General features: G+C 33.1%; 2 protein-coding genes and 1 pseudogene across 8 annotated transcripts in view; 2 read left to right on the forward strand and 1 right to left on the reverse strand.

Moving 5' to 3' along the window:
- Positions 1 to 18,979, reverse strand: part of DOCK7 (dedicator of cytokinesis 7) — a 219,246-nt gene that overhangs the window by 117,718 nt on the left and 82,549 nt on the right. The gene's annotated exons all lie outside the window — the stretch shown is intronic.
- ANGPTL3 (angiopoietin like 3) lies at positions 2,577 to 10,182 on the forward strand. Its single transcript, XM_077892047.1, has 7 exons — positions 2,577 to 3,134; positions 4,091 to 4,201; positions 6,852 to 6,963; positions 7,969 to 8,082; positions 8,687 to 8,782; positions 9,324 to 9,590; positions 9,962 to 10,182. Exons 1-7 carry the CDS (start codon positions 2,640 to 2,642, stop codon positions 10,144 to 10,146), a joined length of 1,380 nt encoding a protein of 459 aa, XP_077748173.1. The 5' UTR covers positions 2,577 to 2,639; the 3' UTR covers positions 10,147 to 10,182.
- On the forward strand, positions 17,080 to 17,698 carry LOC144305179 (large ribosomal subunit protein eL6 pseudogene; annotated as a pseudogene).

Consider the following 18,979-nt stretch of genomic DNA (forward strand, 5'->3'; position numbering starts at 1 on the left):
TCAATATATTTATATTGTTTCTCAAACATATATGGCATTTTACTATATAAAGGACTATAAAGGATACAAATTAAAAATAGATACAGGTATTGCCCATAAACAGCTTATAGTGCAACAGAGAGAAGTTGGCCCATTTCAGTCTCCCCTCAACTAGAGGGTGGATGAAACATCAGGGTCAATAGTTTGAAGCCAGAAAAGTAGACAGTTTAGTTAAGAAAAGTTTCGAAATATGCCCTTCATGACCAATGACCACAACACTTTTCCTTTTAAAAATAAGGGAGAAAATTCAAATTTCTTCACTAGTTCTATATACTTTTTAACTTCTATAACATTTAACAGTTTTGAGGGTAAGATGAAAATGAAGAATAAGAATTTTTGTTGTTTTTCTTCTTTATTAGTGGAAGTATCTATATATTTTTATTTATTTGGATTCTTTATTTCTCTTACAAACAAATATTTATATGGTTCTGTATATAGGCACTTAAAATAGGCTAAACAAAAGATATAATTCCTTATACCTACCAAGGTCCAAGACACCAAAATGCAGAAAACCTGGATTTCATCAAAATTACACAACTTATATCATCTAAAATGAGATACAATATTTACCAATAAAATATTATAGTATGGGCATAAATGCATTGATTATTTCTAATTAACAAAAAGTAACTAAGAAATTATGATTATTTACTTTACACCAGTGTTCTGTGCTTTAAAAAATTTAATTCTTATCTTCATACAATCCTATAAAGTAGGTATTACCTTCACTTGACAGATGAGAAAACAGAGGTATGGAAAAACTAATTTGACCAAGAGTTACAGAGCTGAAGAATGGGACAGCCAGGATTCTAAGTCAGCCTACCTCTCTCCAGAATCCTACTCCTAACCACTATGGTATACTACCAACTGTAGCTATTAAATCCAAAAGCCCTTACCCTAAATCATCAAAGGAAAGGGTCTCTATTTTACGCCATGAGAAGGCATTTCTAAGAGCAAAAATTTGGAAATGGTTCATTTTATAAAGTTTTGTTTGACAGCTTACAATTTAAACTAAAATTCATTATGCTAAAGCTTTTCTCTTTGCAAAAAAAAAATATGAACTTTATTTAAATTTTTTTCAGATAGGCCTGATTACACACACACAAATGTTCAAAGGTCATTTATATGTGATATAATAACTAATTTTGAGTACTTCCTATTTGCCAGACACTGTTCTAAGTGCTCTACACATATCATTTCTTATAATTCCCATAATCCTATTAAGTATGTACTATAACTACCTCAACTTACAGATGAGAAGACTGAAAGTATGTGAAGGTAAGTAACTTCTCCAAAGCCAGACAGCTAGATGTGGTTCTTGGACAGAGTATGGGCTGTTATACAGATAACATTGATTCTGATTCCAAAGCCCACACTCTTAACAATTTTACTACATTAATTAATCAAGATAAGGCATTTTTAAAGGATTTTTCCTCAAAATGTTCTCAATGAGCACTCAAGGAGGATAATCAGGGACAGCTGAGTGGCTCATTCAGTTAAGCCTCAGACTCTTGTTTTCCACGTGGGTCATGATCTCAGGGTTGTGAGATCCAGGCTTGTGTGGGGCTCTGCACTGGGTGTGGAGCCTGCTTAAGATTTGATCTCCTTCTCCCTCTGCCCCTGCTATTCCATTGCGTGCATACGCTCTCACTTAAAAAAAAAAAAAAGGATAATCAGCTATAATATAACTGAAGTATTTAGTATTTTTCCTTTTAACACTAAGTTAGAAGCACAGTAGAACATTTACATTTGAACATACTAGTAATTTGTTGGGTTTTGTTAAATGTGTATTACCAAACTGACAAAATTCAAAGAAACTTATAACAGGCAAATTGTTTCAGCCATTGGAAGTATATAATTCTGACATAATCTTAGAAGATCACCTAATCTATTGGTCTTTCAGTGGGTACATGGGAAAGAGGTTAGAACATAGACACAGACTCTATATTAACAGAGAAAGGGAGTGAAATGTCTTTAATGTATGAGATTTGTGATAATATACAAATATGGTTAGGAAAGATCATCTGAAGCAAAAAGACATACTAATAAATAATAAGGAATATATAATCATATGTTAGCTTATATAGAGTATCATGGGAATGCAGAATTGAGGGCCATTAATACCACTTGAAGAAGTGGTGGAAGGCTTCACAGAGAAACCATTTCTGGGAATAGGTTGCTCTTTCCAAATAACTAAAATACAATTTGGGAAAGCACTTAGTTCATTAATTTTCCTTAACCTTAATGTGAATTTGCCAATAAAAGAGTTAAATTGTATATCTCTTTTTAAAATCATGAGAAATTAAAATAAGCTATTAAAAACAAGTAGTTCTCACAACTCTAAAACTGAAGTTTATAACATTGCAAAATACAGCAACAATTAGATATGACCCAGTAAGTTAATTGCTCATTTCTTTGATTTCATTTAGCATTGATCTAACTCAATGTAGAAGGTTACATTGGTACAAGTTTACACAGTTTAATAATTAACTATATTCACCTGCCAACCTTACTGTTCATGTGGCAAATAGTGGTATATATAGAGTTTAGAAGTCTGGCTCTGCTTACAGGAGAAAATTAGTTGAGTAATTAGGATAAAAATGTACACAATTAAGCTCTTTCTTTTTATCATTCCTTTAGTTATTTCTTCCAAAATTGACCGAGACTATTCATCATATGATTCTGTATCTCCAGAGCCAAAGTCAAGATTTGCTATGTTAGATGATGTAAAAATTTTAGCCAATGGTCTCCTTCAGTTAGGACATGGTCTCAAAGACTTTGTCCATAAGACTAAGGGACAAATTAATGACATATTTCAAAAACTCAACATATTTGATCAGTCTTTTTATGACTTATCACTGCAAACCAATGAAATCAAAGAAGAAGAGAAGGAACTTAGAAGAACTACATCCAAATTGCAAGTCAAGAATGAAGAAGTGAAGAATATGTCACTTGAACTCAACTCAAAAGTTGAAAGCCTTCTAGAAGAAAAAATTCTACTTCAACAAAAAGTGAGATATTTGGAGAAGCAATTAACGAGTTTAATTAAAAATCAACCTGAAATTCAGGAACACCCAGAAGTAACTTCACTTAAAGTAAGTAGAAATCAAAGAGGGTTCATGGTTCTGTTTTCAATGAGGATCTTTTTTTAAAAATATTTTAAGACATGCTACTTTATTAAATCTTTGAAATACTATACTTTTCTCAGGGGAAAAAAAAAGCCTCTAGGAAAGAAAATTTCCCATTCTAATTTCCAATTGTTTTTTTTTGTTTTTTGTTTTTTTATTTATGATGGTCACAGAGAGAGAAAGAGAAAGAGGCAGAGACATAGGCAAAGGGAGAAGCAGGCTCCATGCACCGGGAGCCCAACGTGGGATTCGATCCCGGGTCTCCAGGATCGAGCCCTGGGCCAAAGGCAGGCGCCAAACCGCTGAGCCACCCAGGGATCCCTCAAATTGGTTTTTACGATTCCCTAACATTATATTTAAAAACAGCTTCACATTTGAGATGAAAATTACAAATCAATTAGTAAAATTTAGAACACTAAATTCTTACAGTATTGCAAATCACTGGAGGCAAGTAAAAAGTTAAAGGAATATAATTTGAAACCCTCCTCCCATGTTTAAAATGGATAAATGTTAAAAAAGAAAAATTAAAACTAAATGGATAAAAGTTTTAAAAAATAAAATTAAATGGATAAAAGTCTTAAAATTAAAATTAAAATAATTAAAATTAAATGGGAAAAGTAATATGTAAATGGTAAAGATTAATTCTTATTAAAATACTGTTGTTTTTTCCATTTAACTGAAGTACTTTGAAATTCAAGAAATCAGATTTTAGAGATGGTACATTTTAAAACATAAGGACAAAAGGATTTGAAAGGAGCATAAGTGAAAAAGGTTGCCAATATTTAGTTATCCAATCCACTATTAGTTTTAAAAGCTTAGATTGTAATAGTGTTATAAAAAATAAAAAAGTCTAATTTAACAAAAAAAAGAAAAAAGAAAAACAAAAGACAGAAACCTCTAACCACCCTACCATCTATGTACAGACTTTTGTAGAACAGCAAGATAATAGCATCAAAGACCTTCTCCAGACTGTGGAGGAACAATATAGACAATTAAACCAACAGCATAGTCAAATAAAAGAAATAGAAAACCAGGTAAGTCAATATTTAATATGTCTAATCTTTTCAATAAAATCTAATAGGTTTATGAAAATATTAGACCCTAAACTTGTTTTTAAAACTTATAGTTGGATAATGAGTAAACAGATCACATTGGCATGATTGTTATGACTGCAAACCCTGAAGCTAAAAAAATACCTGGGTTTGAATCTGGGCTCTAAAACTTTTCTGTGACCTTAAATAAATTACTTAATCCCTCTGTCTCTCAGTTTCCTCACTTATTCTATGAAGAAAACAACAGAACCAAAATAATTTATTTTTTTTTTTTCCAAAATAATTTTTGTGAGAAAAAAAATTAACAGCATGTAAAGTGTATCTTCAATATGATTCTACCAAAAGTCAAAGTTAGGGGCACCTGGATGGCTCAGTCAGTTAAGCTCAGGTTGTGATCTAAGGGTCTTGGGATTGAGCCCCATATTGGGCTCCTTGCTCAGTGGAGAGTCTGTTTCTCCCATGGCCCCTACTCCTGCTCATGTTCCCCCCCACCTCTAATAAATAAATAAAATCTTAAAAAAAAAAAACTTTAAAAAGTCAAAATTAGATCAAGTCTCTCTTTGTTCAAAACCATACAATGGTTTCCCATCTCACTTGCAGTGTCCATAAGACCCCAGATGACTCTTACCTCTCTGACTTCATCTCTACAACTCTAGTCATACTGGGGTAACTCTTCCAAGTTACTCAAATATATCAAACATGCTGTTGTCTCAGGACCTTTCCCCTGTTCCCTCTATCTTCCAGGATAATAATGCTCTTCTCCCTGGTATCTGCATGGCCCACTCTCATTTCCTTTAGATCTCTGTCAAATGTAAAATTCTCAGTGAAGCCTTACTAAGTCACTTAATCAAAAATTACAATCCCCAAACCTGTTACGTCCTTTTTTTTTTTTTTTTTTAATTTTTATTTATTTATGATAGTCTCACAGAGAGAGAGGCAGAGACACAGGTAGAGGGAGAAGCAGGCTCCATGCACCGGGAGCCCGACGTGGGATTCGATCCCGGGTCTCCAGGATCGCGCCCTGGGCCAAAGGCAGGCGCCAAACCGCTGCGCCACCCAGGGATCCCTGTTACGTCCTTTATTACTCTTTTTCCCTTTACACTTATCTTTTTTTCACATAATATAAAATTTTAGTTATTTATTTTGTCTGTCCCTTCACTAGAACCGGGATTTTCTTCATTTTCATTGCTATTGGTCCAGAATATAAAATACTGTCTGCACACAGTAGGAATTCAATAAATATAAATTGAATTAATAAGGTTAATATCACATTCAACACAAAGAAGTCAATAAAAGCTTGCTATTATTAGTAGTATTAGAAACTGTGTGCCTGGTAATTAATGTCCAATACCCAATAGTAGAATTAATCTACAATGTAAACAGCTGGCTAGATGAGGGAGATACCTATTTAGAAAAAACTATATGTGAGAACCTAAAAATTTCAGAAATATTAAATTATTAATACTATGAAACAGCACTCCAGACCGTTCCAAAAACAATACAAATTTGGAGAAAGTTATTTAAAAAAATAGTTGCCAAGAATAATAAAACAATTTCCACTTAATAAACATATTATTATATGTTTAAGAAATTTTATGACTCATAATTTCAAGTTATTTTTGCTGTGAATCATAGTTTAGTAGGTTATTTTATTATTTTTGCTAATTATCCAAAAGGATTTTTTGCCAATTAATTTTTATTTCCATAATTCCCTCATTACATTATTTTTCTAAATTCATTTTTCTTACATCTTCTATTATGGTTAAATGAGCCTACTTACAAAAGCAAAATGTCACTACTATCAAATGATACACATCTTGTCTAATAATAAAATGTATGAAGTATTCAAAACAATGAATATCTGAGTTTGAAGAAGCCTTAGAGCATCTAATCCAATTTCCTCAAATTTCAAATAAGATTCTAAAACTCTGTAAGTTAAGTGCCTTTCATATTACATAGTTACTTAGGAGAAAAGGCTAATATCCAGTAAATGAACTCTGCAATAGATCCTTATGAATAAGGTCACAGGAAATGCCAACATTAAAAAACACTAGTAAGATATTATATAATCTGTTTTTCTCAGTCTGTTAATACAAAAGCTATCAGTCAATAAATTGCAAACCCAGCACACTTTCTATAAAAATAAACCATTATTGCAAAAACTAGCAATGAAATATTGAATGTATTGAAAGTAAGCAAATAAGCCTGCCAATTTAATACTTCTACAGGTAACATTTACATTCCAAAAACCTATTAAGAAAGCAGCTTTGTTCAAAGTATATGCTAGGTCTTTAAGGCAGGTCTGAGAATTAATCAATAAGGCCTACAACTGAGATTTAATTAAGCTTAAAATCTGCCTATAACAGCACAGAATACATATTCTATTCATATATCTAAACAGAACGTATTTAAAAATGCTAAGCAAAGTCTTTACCTTTGGTCTGGCTGGCTTTTTGACCAATTTCTGGTTTGTGCTTTGCTCTCTTTCTTTCTATAGTTTTTCCAAACTCATTAGTGTGCCTGATTATGAACTTAAAGACACATATAAGTTATACTTTTGATATCCTCCCTCAGATTCCCCTAATTGTAATTCTGCACCATTTTTAAAAGAAAACTTATATTCTTTCATCAGCTAAGAAATGTTATTCAAGAATCCACAGAAAATTCTCTTTCTTCTAAACCAAGAGCACCAAGAACTACCCCCTTTCTTCACTTGAATGAAACAAAAAATGTAGAACATAATGGTAAGTTAATTTGTTGTGTTTCGTTCTTGAAGGTATATTATCAAATTTTTCTACTATCTTAGACATTCCCGTTAAAAATTGCTATTCTTAGAGCCTGTTCTTAAACTAAGAGAGAGTAAAGAGACAAATCCACCAATACAACATGTCAACCTAAATTGGATCCTGGCAGGTTTTTTTATTTTTTATTTTTTCAGCCATATAAAACACATTCTTAAGACAATCAGGAAAATACAGATGTAGACTTGATTTTAGAGATGGTATTATTTTAAAATTTTTATATGTAATAATGGTTTTATACTCATGTATGAAAATAATATATTTATGAGATACAAGCTGAAATATTTAAGGAATTAAGGGTCATGATGTTTACAAATTACTTTCAAATAGCACAGAATATATTTGTGTACCTGTATATTTATGAAGCAAAATTGGCAAAAGATTAACAAGTGCTGAATACAGATGGAAAGACTATGAAGTTCTCTCCAATGTTTCTACTTTCCTGCTGAAAATTTTCATAAAAAAAAGAAACACAAAAATGAAAGAACAAAATCTCCATTCCCAACTGAACTTTAATAAAATGATGCTTTCAGAACACATTTACTTTGATGTAATTCATACACACACACAAAAGGTCTCTGTAAGTTTCCTTCGTGTATGTTCACTATATCCACATATATCTGTTGAAGTGCTATACACCAAGCACTATAATAATGTCTCATATGCGGTATTACATTTCCTATATCTCACAAAAATATGTCTAAAATTCTCATTTTGTCACTTTTCCTAAAAAGAAATCAGTTTAGTCATAACCATTTTAATACTGTTTGCATAATATACAATCTAATGTATCTGCTTCAGCATAAAGTACTTTCTTGGTAATACATTACTGAAAAAGGCTAAAGGCTACATTTAACACAATTCCATAAAATGTCAAGTAAAAGCTCAAGCTCTAAAGATACCATTCTTATTACTGTATCTCATGTAATAACACTTTCTTGATTCTAGACATTCCTGCTAATTGTACCACCATATATAACAGAGGCGAACATACAAGTGGCATCTATTCCATTAGACCCAGCAACTCTCAAGTTTTTAATGTCTACTGTGATGTTAAATCAGGTAAAACCAGCCTGAAGAGCTCAGGTTATTCACTGCCTATTAGTAAGACTAAATCCTATTATCTTTGTTCTGAATACATATAAAATGAAATATAAGTAACATAAGTAGTTATAAGTGGCTTATAGTACTTCTATTTATTTTTGTATTTACCAATGCATGTATTCAATATTCTCCATCTTTTTCCAGAATATAACCTGAAATTACTATTATTAATAAGTTTATTAAGATAGATTCATTAGTTGCCCTTTAATTAATTTCTTGAGACCATAATAAATAATAAAATGGTATTACCATAACAATATTAATAGCTATATTACATAGCCACCAGTTAAAATCAAAACAAGAAAACAATATTTTGGGCCACCTAAGAGGCTCAGTCGGTTAAGAGTCTGCCTTTGGATCAGGTCATGATCCCAGAGTCCTGGGATAGAGCCCCACATTAAGCCCCATGTTGGGCTCCTTGCTCAGTGGAGAGTCTCTTTCTCCCTCTGCTTGGGCGCACATGCTCTCTCTCTCAAATAAATAAAATTAAAAAACAAAAAAGAAAACCATATTTTGTCACACCAATCTACTTAAAATACACAATTTTGTTCATGATATACAGGTAGCTCGTGGACATTAATTCAACAGCGAATAGATGGATCACAAAACTTCAATGAAACTTGGGAAAACTACAGATATGGTTTTGGGAGGCTTGACGGTAAGGTGACTTCATTCATTCATTCATTCATTCACTTGTGAACTTAAAAGTATTTACTAGGAATCTATTTCGAATTGGGCATTAGGAATGCAACAATGAATGAATAATAGTCCCGGCCTTCATAGGACTTACTGACAAATAATTACATATCTGTTAGTAATTTACACTTATTACAAGCCATCTATTTGAATTACACTTATCACAATTTCATGTCATGTCATGTCCATTCTTAAGCATGTGTATCACAATTTAATTTAATGGCTTCTAATTATAATTATAATCATTAAAGACAATTATGACTAAAAGCTCTGCTCTGATAAGTGGTAAGTACTATGAATGAACTATGAAGAAAACCATCCTTAACACCACTTTCTTTTATAACATTTTAGATACTAATTACTTGGAAGGTAGAAGGAACAAAGAAACTGAGATGTACAGTATTAATAAATGTTTAAATCTTAATTGTTTAAGTATTATAAGTGTACACTGTAGAAAATGTGATTTAAAATTAACAACCCACAGATTTTTATTTTCTTTTCAGGAGAATTTTGGTTGGGTCTAGAGAAGATATATTCCATAGTAAAGCAATCTAATTACATTTTGCGAATTGAACTAGAAGACTGGAATGACAACAAGCATTATATTGAATATTTCTTTCACTTGGGAAATCATGAGACCAACTATACATTACACCTTGTTGAAATTACTGGCAATATTCTCAATGCACTCCCAGAACACAAAGATTTGGTGTTTTCTACTTGGGATCACAAGGCAAAAGGACATGTCAACTGTCCAGAAAGTTATTCAGGTATCCTTTTCCTAACATCAGTACTTCATTTTCATATCTACAAAATACCTTCCCAAACTATTAGCTAAGCTATACAGTATCAACTCTTTAAAAACTGAATCCCAAATAAGCATTTTCTCTGTAGGTAAAAATCTCTTAATATAACTATTAATTTCATTCTAGTTCAACTAGGTATTTTACCTATAACTTTCTCAGATATTTTATTTTGGGTGATATACAGAGGACTTATACAGATTATTCAAAAATGGGATACATGCAAATGCATACAATACTTTCATATTTGTAAGAAGTGAAGATGTACTCATTGGGAAATATAATAACAGTAACTACATGAGTCTGTATTCATTAAATTCCATATCTATCTTCTTTAGGAGGCTGGTGGTGGCACAATGTTTGTGGGGAAAACAACCTAAATGGTAAATATAACAAGCAAAGAGCCAAAACTAAGCCAGAGAGAAGAAGAGGATTATACTGGAAGTCTCAAAATGGAAGGTTATACTCTATCAAATCAACGAAAATGTTGATCCATCCAATAGATTCAGAAAGCTCTGAATGAGCTGAAACAAATTAAAAAACCAACAAATTAAACTCATTTGAAGTTACTGTGGTTTAATATTCTGGTATTAAATTCCTAATAGAAGATTTTAGAAATAGATTCTTTATTTTAAAGTCACTATCAATTTAAAAAGTAAGCATATTGAAAAATTACCTCAAAGAACACCAGTTATCTTTCCCAAGCAAAATTCTTCTGATATCATTTACTCAAATATTTTGTCATGTGAGAATCAATTTTATGAAGTCACGATCTAAACTTTACCCAATGGGTGAATTTTTAAGTCTATTTTTTTTTTAATAAAAAACTTCTAAGGATGTTTAAAGAGTCATCATGTAGGCTAATTTTACAACTTCCTCAGTTTAAAAAATTAATTTTCTTACTAAAATTCTGAATTTAAATAAACATAAAAGACTGTTAATTGTATAGTTTTTAAATGCTGTAATATTATTAATTTCAAAATTAAAATTCAGTCATTTCAGAGTACATATGAAAATCTGTAATACTAATTTTAAAATTGATGCTTCATTTTGCTACCAAATAACCTGAAATAAATATCTGGTATGCTTCATTTATGAAGTCAAATGAAGCAGGATAAAACACTGCACTGAAATAGGTTAACTGTCTTAAATGCAGTAGATCATGATTACTAGGTCATATTGACTTTATATCAAGAATCACTGTATCAACATATTTGTTAACTTATCTATATACTGTATACATTTTATATATTTTAACACTAAATACTGTGAAAACGATTTTAAAGGGATCTTGTCAGAATATAATAAGAATGAATGTATTTGTGGGTCAACTTAAAATTTAATAATTTATTCCCCCGGACATGGTAGAGTCTAATACTTATGTGTAGGTTATCAAATGGAAAAATCATAACAAGTTACTTAATGTTTAAATAGCCTGACAGATGTGTATGTACATTTTCAAATTCAATAAAGATTTCAGTCCCTAAAACTACAGAAATTTAAGTTCTTATAGTTTTTTAGTGACATGTAATAGAATTATGATTATGTTATTTCTAAGTTAAATAATTTAAATTCTAATCCTCAAGGATTACTAGATGCAAATCTTTTGACCATAGTATCATTTGTCCGTATTTATTTTTGGAAAATAAGTTTGGGATGCCTGGGTGGCTCAGTGGTTGAAGATTTCCCTTCAGCTCAAGTAGTGATTCCAGGGACCTGGGATTGAGTCCTATATCATTCTCCTTGCAGGGAGCCTGCTTCTCCCTCTGCCTGTGTCTCTGCCTCTCTCTCTGTCTCTCTCATGAAAATAAATAAAATATTTTAAAAAATAAATATGAATAAATAAATAAAATTTAAATGAATAAATAAAATTTAAAAGGGGGGGGGATCCCTGGATGGCTCAGCGGTTTAGCGCCTGCTTTGGCCCAGGGTGTGATCCTGGGGTCCCGGGATCCAGTCCCGCATCAGGCTCCCTGCATGGAGCCTGCTTCTCCCTCTGCCTGTGTCTCTCATGAATAAATAAATAAAATTAAATAAATAAATAAACAAACAACCAGGTAAAAATAAAATGTTGAATTAAATTTAGATTTTAAAGAATATAGCGCCCAAGTTATATAGTGATTCACCCTACTCAAAAAATATTCAGCATTATGTATTTTAAATTACTCGTCATATTTTTTACGTATATGACATGTAAATATGTACGATATATATATGTATCCTACATAAATATTTTGTTCCAATAAAGTACAAAAGAATAAGTTTTAGCTTTTAAGATCACAGCCAAACTGTCAAAATTGACCTTTTTTTTTTCAAAATTGACTTTTTATTTTTTTTTTTTCAAAATTGACTTTTTAAAACCAGAATGCCAAAATGACTTTTTTCCCAAAAAACCTGGAAGCTCTCGAATACAAAATATGCTTTATTTAATACTAATTGCTTCTTCCATTTGTTCTCTAATTTTTTAGAATTCTTACACAATATGCTTCACTTTGTTCCTTTTAGGAATACTTAGTTTTTTCTGTATAAATTATGCTCAGAGTGAGAGATAATTCTGGTATAGAAAGCATTTTTTTATGATTCACAAATTGTGTCCTTCTGTCCTCACTACTTTGCCAAGTATTCTATTTACACCACCAACTCACAATTGTCTAATCTAATGGCCTTTCCTCAGTCCACATATTCTTGGATCTCTCTACTAACTTGTTACTAAATAATATTCTTTCAAATTTGACTTTCATTTTGCTCCCACAGTATTACCATACTCTCCAAGAATTATCCCTAACCTGAATCCATTTTTATAGCCCTATTCCCTCCTAGTATATGACATATTTGGGCCAATGCACAATCTTCAAAAATCTCTTCCACTCTTATCCTCAGAAATTCTATCTATTCTCATGGGCTTGTCTATGTTCCACGAGTAAAATTCCCAAATTACATATATTATTCCCAGATCTCTCTCCAGTTCTCCTTTTTATACTGCCTATCTGCCATTCTTCCTTTTGATATCCTATAGTTTCCTCAAATTCAACATATCCAATAAATTCATCAAAGACTTACCACCTCTGCTGATCCTTCCTCTCTACCCCATCACACTCCTCCTTATCTCTGTACATCCATTAATGGCACCACCATGCTTCCCGTCATCCAAGTTAAAAAAGCTGGAAGACATCTCTGCCTTTTTACCTAACTTTGTAAACCACCTCTCCTATATCAGCCACTAAACTGAATACAAATCTTCCTTTGAAAAGTCTGTTAATATGATATGCTTTCTTCCCATTTCTACTGTTTAGAGCCTACCGAGGCCTGCTTTTAACCTGAATTTTAAACTGTTTAAATAGTCTCCTGCCTGGCCTCCTAAATTTGTCTGTCTTCCTTCAATGTTCCTAAAACAAATTAATAATGGCTACATACTACTTTGACCTGTGTCATTCAAATTTATCTATTAAAAGAGTGTAACAGCTTGAGAATACTGAAAACATACCCTTACAATTCTAAAGTTATAAGATGAAATGGCTTTATATAAGCATATGCTTCTTTTAGAATCTTATTAGGGTTTTATCTTAAATCTCATAATTTATCTTAAAATTGTATGTGAATTGTGTTTTTTATTCTATAAATCTTCATGTAAAAACAGTTATTTCCTCCCTAAATCATCTAAAAAGTACTATTCCTGGAAGATATGTTATATTTATCTTGTGGACCTGTATATCTTATATAGCAAAAATGTGTACCCCAATTTGAAGGGCATGAGCCTATAGAACAAAATCCAAATCTCTTCCAGATATTCAAGGATTTCTATAATCTAGTCCCAGATTACCTCTTTAACGATTTCTTGCCCAACACAAACCATTAGCTCTTATCAAAACTATCTACTTTTAAACATCCCCTATATACTTTCCTAATGCCATTCCATTTGTCTAGAATGCCTCTATATACCTTTCTGCTTGGCTAAGTCCTATTTATACTTCAAGATACAGATAATCTCACTTCCTCTACAAATATCCTAGTAAATGAGGGCTCTTCCCTCTAAAACCTTGTAGCATTACTGCCTGTACCCCTCAAAACTGGTAGGTGAAGAAAAAACAGTAAAGCACATATAGTAAATCATTAATAGAAATAAAACTACTATGGATGCCTGGATGGCTCAGCAGTTAAGCATGTGCCTTCGTCTCAGGACCTGATTCTGGACTCCTGGGATTGAGTCCCATATCGGGCTCCCTGCATGGAGCCTGCTTCTCTCTCTGCCTATGTCTCTGCCTGTCTCTCTCTGTCTCTCATGAATAAATAAATAAAACCTTAAAAAAAAAAAACTACTAGAAATAAAAACTACAAGGGTATCAAAAAGATAGTCTATCTACTTGATTTTAGTAAATCACTACCAAATTTCTATACCAGTAGTTCAATCTGAACCAGTGTGAATTCTACTGAGAGCAAACAGACATCTCTTATTTTGGTGTTACCTATTTTTGTATAATCTGTTTATTCTCTGTTACTCTATTATCAGCATGTTCTTTTTTTATAATCAGCATGTTCTCATGCTTCTATCTTTTCTTCCTAATAGTATAATTCCTAAAAATCAATGAGCTCATTCATTAATCAAAAATATGGCATTAACCAGTATATTGAGTTCCTACTATTTGCCTGCTTTATAAAACCTATTTAGAGGGCAGCCCCGTTGGCGCAGCGGTTTAGCGCCGCCTGCAGCCCAGGGCGTGATCTGGAGACCCTGGATCGAGTCCTATGTCAGGCTCTCTGCATGGAGCCTGCTTCTCCCTCTGCCTTTGTCTCTGCCTCTCTCTCTCTCTGCATCTCTATGAATAAATAAATAAAATCTTTTAAAAAAAATTAAAAAAAATAAAAATAAAATAAAATATTTTAAAAAAACTATTTAGAATGTGTATTGCTATATATTTCACTTTCTACTATAGGATAATCAAATTTCCTTGTGATTTTTCTAATCACTAACAACTGTAGCACTGTGTTTATTATGTCCTGCAAAGTGATCATCCAACACTATTTTGAAAATTAAAAACAAAATGACCAACGGTTGGTCCTCTTATCAAAGTCCAAAGTTTTCTCATGGCAAATCAACTAGGACAAAATTACTCAATTGGTTTGAAATGTTGAGTTCAAGGTCATGAAAGGAGGATTAACATTTCCCACAGAATGTCTTTATAAAATCAGGTTTCAGAGATATTTTAGAAACTATAAAATCAAGGATGCTATCTCAAACATAAAAACTTTTTCTAAATTTATTTCTTTAACCCTGGGAACAACCATATGTCTAACAAAATGATTAGGTCTATCTGAAAGAGCAATAATCTACAACCTTAAAGAGGTAAGGCTGTAACTATTTATCTTCAAATATTGAGCAACTAAGCCTTAGTCCCACATCCCATATATGGGAATAGTGATAATCCTGCCAAATACATATCATAGAGTACTCAAGTAAGATAGGGCATTTGAATGATTTTCTGAACTATAAAATTCTAAGCAAGTGTATATATTTGCAAAAATTAGATCTTGGATATCACTCCACATTGCTTTAAGTAAGTAATCTGTACAAATTTTCCCTAACTGAAGATACTCTAATTCTCAGAATAAGAGAACAAAACTGCTCTCCTCATATTCTGCTATTGTTCCTGAAACTTGACTTCTTCCCTCAGAGTCTGAGATAACACTCCTCACATTGAAATGCAAGCACCTACCTAAAAACTCAGGAGTGTGGTTATGTTAAAATGTTAGCAAACAGAGTTCTCAACTCAAAAACTTTTGTAGTTAGGGGCACCTGGTGGCTCAGTCATTTAGGCATCTGCCTTTGGCCTCAGGTCATGATCCCATGGTCCTGGGATGGAGACCCACATTGAGCCTCACACATCAGGCTCTGTGCTCAACAGGGAGTCTGCTTCTCCCTTTCCCTCTGCCTGCCACTTCCCCTACTTGTGCTCTCTCTCTCTCTGTCAAATAAATAAATAAACTCTAAAAAAAAAAAAAAGTTTGTCGTTAAAATATAACTAGGATCAATTAAGGTAGAATAAAAGCTACTATGATATATCTAGGGCAAAACTGGAATGGCAAAGTATACAGCAATAACTCCAGACATTCATGAAAACTAAAAATAAATACAAAAACTAATACTCTCTAAAGCAGGGGGCTATAAACTTGAAGGGGAAGAAAAATGCCCCTTAATTTTCACTAAAATTTTCACTTCCTTATATTTTGTTTTTTTTTTTAAGATTTTGTTTATTTATTCATAGAGACACAGAGAGAGAGAGAGAGAGAGAGAGAGAGAGAGAGAGAGAGAGGCAGAGACACAGGCTCCATACAGGAAGCCTGACATGGGACTTGATCCCAGGTCTCCAGGATCACACCCCAGGCTGCAGGCAGCGCTAAACCGCTGTGCCACTGGGGCTGCCCACTTCCTTATATTTTGAATGTAGGAAACTAACCATAGCAGTATTAGTAATACAGGAGAATCTGTCATTAATAGAAATCATACATACTTTTGCATCACAACTATTGCAGATATCTCAGAATATTGTCACATGCTTCTTACTGCTTAGAAAATATGGCAACTTTTACACCTGTGGCTAGATATTATTTAATTCATTAATAAAGAAACATGTAACTTTAATATCTTGATAATTATAATTTAATATAATTGATTTCCTTTGTTAGCCTATGTATTTTATTTTATGCATGTAAAAACATTACTCCAAAAAAGAGAACATAGGATTCACAAGACTATAAGGGTACTATGACAAAAAAATTTTAAGAACCCCAATTCCAAAGCACGATCTACCATAATACGATAACCTCTTTCAAGAATCACGAATTATATGGGTCATAATATAAACAATATACATTTACTTTTGTCTGGCCAATTTGTTTCTAGAAACAAAAGTTCAGGGGAAAAATTCAATCAGCACATAATAAGCTTATTAAACTACTCAAAAGAAAAACATAGTGAAGGATTGACAGGTGAAATGATATAATTACTTGGCTTTGTTTTAAAGTACTACAGGAAAAAATAAATAAATAAATAAAGTACTACAGGAAAAAAAAAGGAACAGGTAATAGATGAAACAGTAGAGAGGGGCAACCGAGTTCTCTTTTCCATCTTGCAAGATAGCGGTGAGAAGAAAAAGGTGAGAAGCCGATACTAAGAAGAAACCTGAAGCCAAGAAGGTGATGCTGGTGGCAAGGCAAAGGGTAACCTCAAGGCTAAAACGCCAAAGAAGGGGAAGCCCCAAGGCAGCCAAAACCCTTCCTAGTCAAAGGAATTGGCAGATATTCCCAATGGGCTATGTATTCCAGGAAGGCCATGTACAAGAGGAAGTATTCAGCAGCTAAATCCAGGGTTGAAAAGAAAAAGAAGAAGGTTCTTGCTACTGCTATAAAACCAGTTGGTGATGACAAGAATGGTGGTACCTGAGTGGTTAAACTTTACAAAATGCCTAGGTATTATCCTACTGAAAATGAGCCTCAAAAGCTGTTGAGCCATGGCAAAAAGCTTTCAGTCAGCATGTGAGAAAGCTGCGAGCTAGCATCATTCCTGGGACCACTTTGATCATCCTCACTGGGTGCCACAGAGGCAAGAGGGTGGTTTTCCTGAAGCAACTGAGCAGTGGCTTGCTACTTGACTGGACCTCTGGCCCTCAACCAAGTTCCTCCGAGTAGAACACACCAGAAATTTGTCATTGCCACTTTTACCAAAATTGATATCAGCAGTGTGAAAATCCCCAAACATCTCACTGACATTTATCTCAAGAAGCAGCAGCTGCATAAATGAAGACACCAGGAAGGGGAGATCTTTGACATAGAGAAGGAGAAATATGAGATTACAGAGCAGCGCAAGGTTGATCAGAAAGCTATGGGTTCGCAAATTTTGCCAAAACTCAAAGCTGTTCCTCAGCTTCAGGGCTACCTCTGCTCTGGGTTTTCTCTCACAAATGGAGTTTACCCTCACAAATTGGTGTTCTAAATTTCTTACAAAGAATCTAATTAAAAAAAAAAAAAAGAATCTAATTAAACTGATCCACTAAAAAAAAAAAAAAAAATAGGGGCACCTGGCTGGCTCAGTTAGTGGAATATGCAACTCTTAAACTCGGTTATGAGTTCAAGTCCCACATTGGCATAGAAATTACTTAATAATAAAACAATTTACGTTAACTAACTAGAATTTTTTTTAAAAAACTTGAAAAGGAAAGAAAGAATGACAGTGGAGGATAAATGTACTGTTCTATCTACTTTTGTATATGTTTGTAATTTCCCATTATAAAAAGTTTAAGACTACATTTAGATTAGTAAACCTACAAGTTTACTAAGGATTATTAAGAGATGTGTGAGGCATAGTCCTAACTGCTAACCAAGGTCCAGATCAAAACAAATGTCATCTTTTCATTTTGTTTCTTAACTGTTACAGGTCTAAACCACTGCATTCATTCTTTGCTTAGTAACAGTATTTGCTAGATAATATCTTTCTAAAAATTGGAAGAAAAACAAAGATATGAAAGTTCAGGGGCACCTGGGTGGCTCAGTTGATGAACCGCCTGCCTTTGGCTCAGGTCACGATTCCAGAGTCCTGGACTCGAGCCCTGCATGGGATTCCTAGTTCAGCAGAGAGCCTGCTTCTCCCTCGCCCTCTGCCCCTCCCTGTGCTCGCTCTCTCTCATTCTCGCTCACAGTGTCTCTCTCAAATAAATAAAATCTTTAAAATTAAAAAAGAAAGTTCAGAGGTGGCTACAACTAAAGCTACTTTGGGAAAGAGGCCAGCTATAACAATCTCACTAAGAATAGCATGATGTGTGACATAGTTCTTAGAAACTAAACAGACAGCATTTACTCAATTAGATATACTTTGATCTTTATAACTCAAATGCAACAGTGAAGACAAGTACAAATGTGAGACATGAGTAATATTACACACAAACCAGTATCTAACTTTCAGATGGTTTCAGATACTCAATTAAAAAAAAAAATTCTTCCCCACTGGTATTATTTGGTTATCTTAATATAACAATTGCACTAGTTGGGTCGCTTTGATGCCTCAGCCGTTTAAGTGTCTGCCTTCGGCTCAGGTCATGATCCCAGGGTTCTGACACTGAGCCCCACATCAGGCTCCCTGCTCAGCAAGGAGCCTGTTATTCTCTCCCTCTGGCCCTGCTCAAGTTTTTTTTTTTTTTTCCTCTCTCTCTCTGAAATAAATAAAATCTTAAAAAAAAAAAAAAAAAGAATTACACTAGTATTTTTTCTATGATACTCTGATAGCATATGTACTTCCTTGATAAAGCAAGCATTTGATATAAATAATCTTCATTTGTTTGGCACAATAGGAAATGCATGACATTAGC

This window comes from Canis aureus, chromosome 3, assembly GCF_053574225.1.
Source record: "Canis aureus isolate CA01 chromosome 3, VMU_Caureus_v.1.0, whole genome shotgun sequence".
Lineage (NCBI taxonomy): Eukaryota > Metazoa > Chordata > Mammalia > Carnivora > Canidae > Canis > Canis aureus.